Genomic DNA, 12,627 nt, shown 5'->3' on the forward strand with positions numbered 1-12,627 from the left:
TTCATCTCAGATTATTTCTTATCTAAAGACTTATGTTCATTGCAGCAATTACTTGTTGCTCACTGACTTTGTGAAGGCCAAATGTTAGGGTCTATAGGGTCCACAGAGATGAGTGAGTCTTCAAGGAAATGAAATAATAATTATTTTCATAGTTAATATTTATTGAGTGCTTTCTATCTGCCAGACACTTTAAGTGCTTCATGTGATTTATCTCATTTAAGGCTCATGTTAGCCTTGGGGAGTTGGTGATAATACATCCATGTTCAGGTAAGGAAACTAAATCCTAGAGAGGTCAAGAAATGTGCCCAAGGGAGCAAGTTAACAAATGGTATTAATTTGAATGCAGTGTTCATGTACTTAACTATTTTACCTTCCCAAATTTATTAGTTTCCTAGAGCTGCTGTAACAAAGCTGGATGGTTTAAAACAAGAAAAGCATACTTACTAAATCTCATAATTCTGGAGGCTAGAAGCCTGAAATAACAGTGTCAGCAGTTCCTCTGAAACTTGTGGTGGAATCCTTCCTCGACTCTCGAGTTTCTGGGGGTTTGCCACAATCTTTGGTGTCCTTCAATGTGCAGCTGCATGACTCCAATCTCTGCCTTCAACATTACATGACATTCTCCCTGTGTGTCTCTGTCTTCCTATGTTGTCCTCTTCTTTTTATTTTTTATTTTATTATTATTATTATTATTTTCGAGATCTAATTTCACTCTTGTTACCCAGGCTGATGTGCAGTGGCATGATCTCAGCTCACTGCAATCTCTGCCTCCTGGGTTCAAGTGATTCTCCTGTCTCAGCCTACCGAGTAGCTGGAATTACAGGTGCCCGCCATCATATCCAGCTAATTTTTTGTATTTTTAGTAGAGACGGGGTTTCACCATGTTGGCCAGGCTGATCTTGAACTCCTGACCTCAAGTGATCCACCCTTCCAAATCTCAGCCTTCCAAAGCTGGGATTGCAGGTGTGAGCCACCACGCCCTGTCTACCATCTTTTTATATCACCAGTCATATTGGATTAGGGGACACTTTACTCCAGTGTGGCCTCACCTTAACTAATTGTATCTGCGATAACCCTATTTCCAAGTAAGGTCACATTCCGAGGTACTGGAGTTTAGGGCTTCAACATATCTTTTCAGGGATGGGGTACACAATTCGACCATAATACCAATGAATGGAGGTAGCATATGGGGCTATAATAAAATAGAAAGGACATAGGTCTCAGTCCATTCCCGTCCTCACTATCAACTTATTATGTCACTTTGAGAGAGCCACTTTCTTTCTGTGGCCTTCGTTCTCTTCACTTAAAAAAGATGTTGAACTTAATTATCTCTAACTTATTTGCAGTTCTAACATTCTAATGTTCCTTCATTTATAAATACTTACAATGAAACATAAGTGTTATTAGGGATGTTTAAGCACACATCCATTTATGGAGATAAGGGCTGCTATGATGAAGGAGGTGAAACTTCATAGGTTCTTGAAAGTTTTAAGAACGATCATGAAGATTTCTAGAGGCATTGATTAGGGTAGGCTCCCTGGAGGAGACTCCTGACAGAAGGAGAGATGTGGGAGTTTAGAGAATAGGCTGTTGGCTGGATTATGGATTACACGTAGAGACAGGGTGGAGATAAGGCTAGAAAAGTATGTTGGAACATGCCTGGGTCAGGGTGGTTTCTACTCAATTGAGTGCGCCCAACGTTACAACTCCTGAAGGCTTTCAGCAGAGGTATTAATGGGACCTGTGCACAGACTGCATAGAATATGCAGGCAGATGGAGGGGTAACTGGTTAAATCACTGAACGAGTCTAGGTTAGTGACAACGAGGACACAGCATTGAGATTGTGAAGGTAGACGCTAAGATTTTGGAATCTGATGAACTCTTATTTGAACTAATTTGGAGGACCAGAGAAAATTCCACTTTACATAGCCATAAAGGCTGTGCTAATGTGATATTTACTAAAATTATAATAGTATAATAAAGGGCTAAATGCACAGCATGGTCCCAGAGAGAAATTACAAGTTAGAGCTAAAAAAGGAGCACCATGTCTACAGGCAATATATAAACCACGAGGAGAAAATCTAGATCTGGGCCAGATGCCAAGGAGAAGAGGAAGCAACATGCAAGCTGGTTGAGACTAATGTTTCTGAATAAGGGCTGTGAACAAGGCAAGAATGTTTTGGACTTTATACAACAATGTAAATATGATTAATACTACTTAACTATATACTTACAAATGGTTAAGAGAGTAAATTTTATAATATATGGGGTTTTTTACCTCTATTAAAAAATTTTAAGGATAATTTGTTTTTTTGTTCTTTTTTTTTTTTTTTTTTTGACAGGAGCTTGCTCTGTCACCTAGGCTGGAGTACAGTGGCACGATCACAGGTCACTGCAGCCTCGACATCCCAGGCTCAAGCAATCCTCCCACCTCAGCTTCTCGAGTAGCTGGGGCTCCAGGCACATGCCATCAATCTCAGCTAATTTTTTAAAAAAATTTTGTGGAGATAAGCTCTCCCTATTTTGCCTAGGCTGGTCTTGAACTCCTGGACTTACGTGATCCTCACGGCTCAGCCTCCCAAAGTGCTAGGATGACAGATGTGAGCCACCACTCCCAGACTTACTAAGGAAGAAGAAGGAGGAGGAGGAGGAGGAGGAGGAGGAGGAGGAGGAGGAGGAGGAGGAGAAAAACCTGAAGAATGTTGTAGCCTTTCTAATTTGGAGCTGGCCATGTGGCTCAGTGGCAGGTCTCAGATTTGGTAAGGAGCCAGGCCAGATGGATTTGGTGAGGAGCAAGGTATGGGGAAGGAGCAAGAAATACCAAAGGTGTAAAACCTATGCATCTAGGAAAATGGTGGTTGGGTGTCAGGTCCTATTCATGGAAATAGGGAGGTTAAGAGGAATCATTGATTTGGGCATGAAGTTTGTGAAACAAATTATTTACATTTGTGTAGTATTTTATAATATTCTAGAAAAAGGTAACAGGAATTTGAAGAGGTAGGTGATACGTCATCTGCCCAAGGGCGAAAATTAACAATAGGCAAAATTGATACATTCATCAAGGAAAAGTATAAAACAAGGCAAAGTTCCAAGAGCCTAAGGTTGGAAATGTCTACCTGTGTCATCGGAGAGAGGAAATGAACTTGAAAGGAGACCACAAGTTTTTCAGAATAACTTTGTTGTGTTGTGGAATTCAAAAAGGACATTTCAAGAAAGAATCACTTCCAAATAGCAGAAGATGCCTCAGAGAAGAAGGACGTATATTGAAAATAGATCATTAGATTTGGTAGTAAGGGGTTCACCAAGAGAGCTTTCAATAGAAATGACCAAATGCAAAGGATAAGGAATGGGGAGGGGTGACCAGGAAGTACATGCAAAGAGAACCAGTTACAGTTTCTCCGAAGGGAAGTAGAGAGACAAGGAGCATATTGTATTAGGTTGATTGCCAGGTACGAAGAAAGCTTACTGGTTTATTAGTTCTACACATGTTTGCTGGCAGGAGTAAGATTTGGAATTGGCAATATTATAAGTAATAGAGGGTAACTGTGGAGCCAATTTTAGAAAAGGTTGAAAAGGGGGTGTTCAAGAACACACGTGGAAAGTAAGATTTGGCAAAGAAGAGGCATTTTGAAACAGCTTACCAACTGGTCTTCCTGCCTTCAATTCTACTCCAGTCCATTCTGCAATGTGTGCTCATACTGTTCTCTCTAATACACTTATCTATTTATGCCAGTCTTTGCTTAACATTCTTCAGGGATTCTCTGTTGCCTTTGGAATAGAATCCAGACTCCTTATCATGTGCACGTTTCCAACATCCAGACCCTGCTGAATTTTCTACCTTGTGTATTTGCCTTCCTGCTTCCATCAGTAACAATAACAACAACAACAACACACCACGCACATACACACACACACACACACACACACACACACAGCATAACAAATACTTTGAATTCCCCAAATGTATCAGGCTATCCGGCTATTTCATTTCTTATTTGCATATGTGGGCTATTCTGCATGTAATACTTTTTTCTTTCTCTACCCTCTCTAGTTCCTTCCCAACATTCAAAAAGTCATCTTGTAATTATCAGTTTCCTACCACTGTGTTAATTTACTTGTCTGTCTCACAGAAGCTTGTATTCCTGTATCACTAGCATCTCATAAAGAGGCTAATACACACAAATTGTTCAATAAATATGTACTAAATGAATGAAAAGAACGAATAAATGAAAGGTATCAGGAGGAGAAAGGGTAGAGATGAAGCAAGGTTCTGTGGGGGATATTTTTTAGTTGAAGAGAAGGATTCTCAGTGAGATAACTACAAAATTTTTATATAAAATAAGAAAGGCCTCTTCCCAAGACTGCAAGCAGTTTTGCTGGATTTTTTGTGGATTTCTAGAAAGCAAAATTATCAAACTACTGTCTCAGTAGTGAGTAGATCACATTGCCTCATCTACCCCTCTAGTGGGCATTACTTGCCATTGTTGTGGTCATCAAACTAAGGACAGTGTTTTCACAGACCTGGAAGCTCCTACTCACAGTACTGATTGAAAAGGAGGGTCCACCTCACCTTTGCACCTGCAGGATGACACCCATCCAGGGGCTAGCTTCTCTAGTGGCTGCCCTGAGAAGCCAAATAACTCAACCTGTAAGTACGATGAGAGGGACTCCAATCAATAAAAGGCAGGAGAAGATATCAGGAGATAAACTGCTTGCCCTTTCTGCTCCTTTTGTCCAGCACCTGCACTGTGACGTGGTAGCTGAAGAAAGCCTCTCTGGAAATGATTTGCAATAATGTACTCCCTTGTGTTTGCTCTCCCTTCTCTGTTCTTTCCTCACTCTTGTTTTCCTGAGATTGCATTCTCTAATAAAGTGTTAGCATGCAAGTATTTGCCTCCAGTTCTATTTCTAGAAAACCTGGGCCAAGTAAGGAATTTTTAAGAAATTTTCAAATGGTAAATATATTATTTACTATTAGAATTGCAAACAAGATTAATTAGATCATTTTCAATGAGAACATCCACTTATTTGCATTGAGCTGTGTTTGGATCCTTGAGAAAGCAAATGTCATATGGAACAGTCACAGAAAGAGAAGGGAGAGTCAAGAAGATATGGAAATTGAATAGTCAAGCAACAGTCAACAAAATAGTAGTTCTCATTTTGGAGCCATCAACAGGAGGTAATCAGAAACACATGGCTATGGTGAGTATAAATGTATTCCCCAAATAGCAAAGTTTCCATTAAAGGAGCATATACTAAGGAGATTTTCTTTCATTGTTTCTGTTTATAATTTAATATGCTTCCTGTGTTATGAAATGTTAAAGTGTTAGATGCTATAAAAATAGATAAATCTATTGAGTGACCTAATTTGATGAAGACAACACATCTATGTTTCTATATTAAATTGAAATAATTTTAAGACTTGGCAGATTGTCAGGCAATATTCAGACTACTGATTTTGGGAGAAAACTCTGAAGAAGTGACAAAAATGCATCTGCTTAGCCAAGCCCTTTGGATTATTCAAATGGAAAAATGAATTAAAGTTTGGCAAGAAAGAGGGAGAGTACTTCCTCACTATGGAAAGTTGGCATATACTATACCATGATTTCAATCCATACTGAAAACAGCTTTACACATTGAATCAGATCCCATGTGTAAAAGTGTGCAGGGTAAAGTCGCCCATGATCAAATATTTGGTAGTACAGAACCTTCCATTAGGAGGCTGATAAAGTACCAAAGGTCTTCTCATAGACATAACTGCAACAAAAAAGACTGGGCAATATGTATTACTTAGTCAATGAATAAAAACTCTGATCCAAGAAGTTTTGATTTCTGTATATTTACTTTGGTTTCTGAATGTTTATCCCTGCAAACACTAAAACATTCACTGAAACACTTGTTCTAATATGCTCAGTCGAAGTCTTTAATTATGATTTTTTCCATTTTAGGTTTTTAAATCTAGATCCAATTTACACATCTTGGAGGGGCAGTTAGTTTAACATGTAAACATACTGGTTATTAAGCATTTGTGGTGGTTCTTAGGATGTTTTTAGTTCTGAGTATCTGACAGAAATCTATGATTTCCCCCCCAAAGATCTGCACATACACCTACATATATAGTATTTTGCATAAAATGCCATGGATGTATACATTTTATACATCTAAATACATTCTGGAATCCATTAACCCTAGGTCAAAATCAGCTGCTTTAAGTAACTTTTAAAAACACTTAAAGCAAAGATTTGACTAAATAAAAGTAATAACAAAATCCAAAATTTACAGATAGAAATAATGCTACTTCTATAAAATGCCTCAAAGCTAATTCTAGGTTTTCAGGAAACCTATATAGCATCTAATCAGCTTTTTAAAATGAACTTCACAAGTAGTTACTTTAGAAAATGATCAATATATTGATCCCAAAGGTTTTCTCTCTTCATTTTAGCCATCTGAAAGAATATCTAATAATTTAAATTGGAGTATGATTTGACTCTTTTTTCAAAACATATACTATAAGTAGAATTAATTTGTGTCTGGTTTTAATTAACATGTGTATGATACTTTCTTTCTCGCTTCCTTTCTGCCTCAAATAAAAAGTGGCTTTAAACCAGGGGCTGGCATAGGTTAAAAATGGAGTGACATGGCTAATGTTTGGAAATCTACTTTTCATATCCACTGGGCTCCTGAACTTAATTGTAAATTTAGAATCTTGCTTATAGTTAAAATACTTAAGACTGTGAATCATTTGTAAACCAAATTCAACATGTGTTTGGCATTTTTGGTGAAGAAAATTCTCAAGTGAATGTTTTACACCAGCAGCCAGTAAGTTTCAGATGGTTTATAAGTAGTAGGAGATTCAAAGTTGAAATAGAATTTTCTATGACAGCCCACAAATAACAGCTAACATATGCCTAAATTACAAACAAAGCAGGAATCACACAGAGCGAAGGAGGGGAATAAGAAAGCTGTAAGTTCATGAATAAAATCTTTTCATCCAAAATTCTTAGCAAAAATTTTAGGCATTTAATAAGAGCAAGACTATCTCAACTATTTTTGAAGAAATTGCATTTCTCAATATTAGAAACTAACAAGAAATGACTTTAACAGTCACAGTTTACATCCATTTTGACTGTGATGTATTCAGGAAACACAAAAAAAAAAGTTAATGCTAGTGTAAAGGAACAACAACAACAAAAATACACATTCTTCAATCACTTTACTGTGCCTCAAAGTAGCTGTAGAATTTCAGTTGCAGTTTTCATTTTAAAGTGTTCCAACTTATATTATCCACTATTCTTTGTCATAAGATAGTTCTTGGTCAAGATGTTTCTTGGCATTACGGATAACAAATGAAGTCACTTAAAAGTTTCAAATTTTCTTTGTTTTAACTTAACGTTATTTTGTATTTCAATACGTTTTTGTAGTTGTGTTTTCAAAAATTATTACAAGGGCTTTGCATTTACTTTTCTTTAGAGCATCAGCCCTGCAGTAGGAACTAAGCAGCTTGATAGCTATTGCTCTGGGGATGCCTCTTGTCGTAATGCTAACCATGTGGCCTACCTAAATGGCACTGAGTGTCAGGCTCCTTGTTCATAAAATGATAACAATCATATCTACTGTACCTGTCTCACAGGGCAGTAGTCTGAAACAAAATAAATAAAAGGGTTTTTAAAACAAGTGGTACTGGTCAATTGTGGAGGTTTTGGCAATAACAGTAGCAACAGAGCTGGTGTTCAAGTGGAAATTCTACTTCAAATGGTAACCGGCATCATAAGATCGACCAGAATCTACTGTAGATATAAGATGCTACTTACAGAGCCCTCAATTATGTTGCTACAATACTACTTGTTGTAACATAAAATTTAGTAGCTTTGCCATCATGATTTTTTTTGTGTGCATTTTTTTTTCTTTGTTCATGTTCTGTTTTACACTTGACTATTTTATAGGTCATTATTTCACTGATAGGCATGAGGAGAGTGGTATATTAAAATAGAAATCCTGTGTTGCTTTGTGGGCTGTTTGTGTTTTTTTTTCAACATTTGACGAGTAAGATTAGTAAGTTTATCTGAATAGAATAAATATAGAATAATCTGTATTTCCCTGATCTTATAAACAATAAAACACAGTGTATCAATTCTTTTGATGAAATATATTATACTATTATTTTAAATACTTTTGAAGTAAATATATTGCTTTAGAAATGTGGTCACCAATTAAGAATCGATCTACCTAGTTACAAAATGAAACTTTGGAGAATCTTTGAGTCTGGAATGGACTGGGCACTGACCGCCTTGAGAAAAGAGACACTCAAGGTTTATCAAAGTTTTTGAATCTTTGATTTATGTTTTCGAATTGTAAATCCTCAGATCTCTTAGAATCCTGATATTGTAGAAAGAATCCACGTCATTTTACGCCTCCTCCAAACTGTCTACTTCGTTCCACTGAAATGAAGTGAAATCCTAAGAGACAAAGTAAGGCCAGAACTTTCTGGAAGTAACTATAAGAAGTTGAAGCTTACGTAACGTGTTTCCCTGTCATCAGGTCACTCTCTAGGCTGTTTACACTCTGGATCCCTTTCAGACCTAATGGAAGTTAATTTTAGTTTTATAGAAAGGACAGAGGCAGATTGCTGTCTTTGCAGAAACTGTCTCCATTAAGCTTATGAGAGTCTTACCTTTCTGGTTTCCTGGGCATTACCAGAGAGAAGGAAGCACTGTGTGTCCTGAGAGGATCCTTTCTTGCATCTGCTTGCCTGAGTTTCAGTGGATGTGTGTGGGACAGCCCCAGGGGCAGCGGCTGTGAGCTTCCGAGTCCCTCGGAGGGTCAGAGTCTGGTAGAAGAGACAGATTGCCACCACCAAGCCCACCAAGAAGGGTCGGGGGCAAAATCGCCGACGACAAGGGAACACTGGACGACAGACCATGACCAGTTCAGCTTCACTTGGCCCCTGTCCACGTTGCGGGAAAAGTCATAGCAGCTCTTTTTTTGTCAGCATAAAAAATACTAATCTGTCTTCTTTTTCCACAACTCCAATCAAGTTTGCTTCATCCCTGCTCAAGAATTTTCCAAAGGGTTGTGCCAAAGAATCATAGGTCCCGAAAGTCTGAGGCATTTAATAAGAGCTCTTCCATGGATGACAGTCAAAAGTGGATGACCTGAGTTTAAAAAAAGACATCAAATAATAATAGTTGTAACGAATAACCTGAGTGTATCCCAGGCTGCCAAACTGTTGCTTCCAGTAATGCCTTATTTTCACATCTTTAAACTCACAGTAAAGGAGTCCGACTCTGCCTCAGCTTTGCAGGAAGAGAGAAAACAACACCAAAGTAAATCTGGAGTCTGAAAACAGCATTGAAGAACGCAAAAGATTAAAACCCAAAGTGTCTGTCGCACAGCTGAACTCAGGCCAGGTTGCCTTCGCAGTTCCTCAATTTTCCTCCGGTTTTAAAGCAGTCTTGCTTTCAGCCTTTTGTATGCTTCCCTTCATTTAGTTTTAAATTCCCACTGTCCTGTAAGTATTCACGGCTTTTAACATAAAAAGGGCATACGCAGTTTGAATGGACATGGTTACTGTCAGGGTTTTTGCTTGAATTTGTTTCATTCCGTCTCAAGTTCAAAGTTCTATGTACTTACTCAGTTTTCATCCTTTTAGCCAGAAAAAAAAGTTTCCATGATTTCCTAATGGATTGCTGATCAAAACCACTCGGAAGGAAACACCCAGTCGTATGACTCCAATTCATCTCACACACACACAGACACACACACACACACACACATACACACACAAACACACGCGCGCGCGCCCGCTGCACGCCCGGCGGGAGCAGAGGACCGCGGCATCGCAGCCACCCGGGCCGGGCTGGCGGGGCGGAGCTAAGGCCGGGTTCCTCTGGCCGTGGGGGCTGCTGGAACAGCGCTGTCAGCTCTGGGTCCGAAACTGTGGGCTTCCCCACGTTGGAAACAGCAGCTAGCATTTCCCCAAATGAGGCTGCCCACCCAGAGCTGCAGAATTTAGAAACATATCTGATGTCTGATCCTCTATGCAACTTCTTTTTCCTAACACAGAATTGGAAAAACAAATACCCTAGCCAACTGGTGACAAAGGTCGAGAATGAGACTAAAGTGAACTCCATGAGTGAATTGGGATATCCTTCACTCCAGGGAATTGTGGTTACTCTTCTGAGGATAAGAGGGTCACAAGTACTGTCTGGGCCTCAGACGGCAAGCACCAGAATAGCTCAGTCGTCTCTCTGTGCCTTAGTATCGAACTCAGATCACGGATGTTCCTATTACTCCTTTCCTGGACTAATTAGTTGGGTCTTTCAATGATCTGATGCTTTATGGCCTGACATTTTGCTCCTAAAATGAGTTGATTATAGCAAGTGTTGGGGGTAACTTTTGCCCAACAGAAAAAGGTCCACAGTGGGCTTTGTCCAGAATCAGCTCAATCTAATTCTGTGCAGACCTTCGGGTGGACGCTGCTAATAGTGCAATTCTGCAAATCCCCTTCCACTTTTGCTGAGGCTGTCAAGGGGAAAGGAGATCAGTCTGGTGCATGTCGCTCTCTTCCCCAGTCCTTGCTTTGCGAACTCTGGATACCCAGGGCTGTCTTAGCGCATAGCAGGCATTATTTAAAGGCTCTGGACCTGAAGAGGTTTTCAAACTTGTTTCTAAGCCAAACTCTAGTGGGCTGAGGTTCTCCGTGAGGCCACACCCCTAGAGTGAGCCCCACCCCAGAGGCACGCTGCTGTCAGCCCCTTGTATTTTGAGAGACGGAGCGCCCCCTAGGGGTGTCAGGCTATCACAGATTCAGAGAAATGGGTATCTAGAGATCCTTGCTTGTGAGAAAAACTTTTAACATCTTATAGAACAAATTAATTAACACATTACAGAAGAAATATTTACATGGAAGCTGGGTTCATCCAAAGCCCTTGCATGTATCGCCTCCAGTGGCTTTAATATTATTTTACGTATAGGTTCAGAGTCCTTAATCTCATGACAAATGGGATAGAGAAAAATAAAGTGATCCTTCACTTTTAGAAGCCAAAAGAGTTTTAAGAGAAAATGGCTGAACAATGGTGTTGTAGGACATATCGTTTTGGTGGATGCAATGTGATTTGAGAGATAATAAGAATTATGAGATTTCTAAATTGGAATCCAGGGTGTAACAGTGCTGTCACTGAGTGATGAGGAATAGGCAGACAGCTCTATTAAGTTTTGTTAAGGCAAGAAGTCTGAGTTTGGGGAATCTAAAGAGTCATTCTTATGCTTTATTAAATTGTTGAGAACAAGGTACAGAAAAAAAGAGTGAATAAGATTCTAAAATAAAATTGCCTTTGGGTTGGGAGAAATGAATACAACAGTATTAAAAATTTTAAGAAGATGATATAGCTAGACTTCAAATAATGGGAATAGGGAAGAAGGTGGAAAATTAGTATCCCAGAAATGATTCTAGTAGATTGAAGAACCCAATTCCCCATTTTAACTAGTGAGTCCAAGGAAGTGGAAGAAGGCAGTAAGGAAATATTTGCAAGAGAGAGCAAAGATGTAGCATGAGAAGGTGTAAACAAGAGGTGGAAAGGAGATATAGCAAGAATTATCACCAAATAGACTAAGGCGATCCACAAGCATCTGATTTTAGAGTAAACCCAATCTGGATACGATTCATGACATTGCCTTTTATCAGCTGTTCTTAAACAAGTGGTTTGACCGAAGTCTCAGCTTTCCTCATTGGTGAAATAAGGATATTAATGTTTCCTTTAAAGTGTTGTTGGTACAACTAGATGAGATAATATAAGGAAAGCAACTAAGCATTCTGTGAGTATTTGTAGGATAAATGAATGCTGAATGCATGTCTGCTAAGGTTTGAATCCTGAGGCTGTGCTCCGTCCTCACTGAGCTAATGGGTGATGTGGTGTCAGACACATAAAAAGATAATTATCAAATAATGAGCCCCGTGGAACACCAAAAGCAAACATGAGCTCTTAGTTCTCTTCCCTTCCCTCTTTGAGACAGAAGTGCACCCACCAGCAGATGCTCGTTTGGGAGGATGAGGGCAAGGGTGGCATGAAAGCAGCATGTGGAGACTCTACCTGGGAGGTATTTATACCTGAGCCATAGGTTACACACATTTGAATAGAATGATAGAGCCTGAAGGAGTCAGAGTGAATGAGGCCAGTTGTGATGTCGCACACCTATAATCCTAGCACTTTGGGAGGCCAAGGCGGGAGGATCACTTGAGCCCAGGAGTTTGAGACCAGGCTGGGCAACATGGCGAAACTCCATCTCTGCAAAAAACTACAAAAATTACCCGAGCATGTTGGTGTGTGCCTGTGGTCCTAGCTACTCAAGAGGCTGAGGTAGGAGGATCACCTGAGCCCGGGGAGGTCAAAGCTACAGTGAGCCATGATTGTGCCACTGCACTCCAGCCTGAACAACAGAGTGAGACCCTGTCTCAAAAACAACAAAACAAAACAAAAAAACAGGGAATAATAAAGACAGAGAACAAGTTAGTTTAGGGATGAGGTGAGAGGGTAAATATTCACTAGAACCATGAGGCTGTAGATTCTGACAGTGTTTCAGACTAAATGCTTTTGTGCACATAATTTCATAAAGTATACTTTACACTAA

At 39.4% G+C, this 12,627-nt stretch overlaps 1 protein-coding gene across 6 annotated transcripts in view; it reads right to left on the reverse strand.

Moving 5' to 3' along the window:
- The window catches only part of CPED1 (cadherin like and PC-esterase domain containing 1), a 311,112-nt gene extending 301,255 nt beyond the window's left edge, over positions 1-9,857 (reverse strand). For 2 of the 6 annotated variants that reach the window (XM_050785084.1, XM_050785080.1), the window contains exons 1-2: positions 9,631-9,857; positions 8,672-9,152 (exon numbers count right to left, since the gene is read on the reverse strand). In XM_050785084.1, coding sequence (XP_050641041.1) covers positions 8,672-8,920 — 249 coding nt within the window. In that variant the 5' untranslated portion in view covers positions 8,921-9,152; positions 9,631-9,857. Of the gene's footprint in view, positions 1-8,671 lie in introns of all 6 variants that reach the window. The other 4 variants (XM_050785081.1, XM_050785085.1, XM_050785079.1 and 1 more) reach the window with 3 other exon arrangements.
- Between the last annotated feature and the right edge of the window lie 2,770 nt (positions 9,858-12,627).

Source organism: Macaca thibetana, chromosome 3 (genome assembly GCF_024542745.1).
Source record: "Macaca thibetana thibetana isolate TM-01 chromosome 3, ASM2454274v1, whole genome shotgun sequence".
NCBI lineage: Eukaryota > Metazoa > Chordata > Mammalia > Primates > Cercopithecidae > Macaca > Macaca thibetana.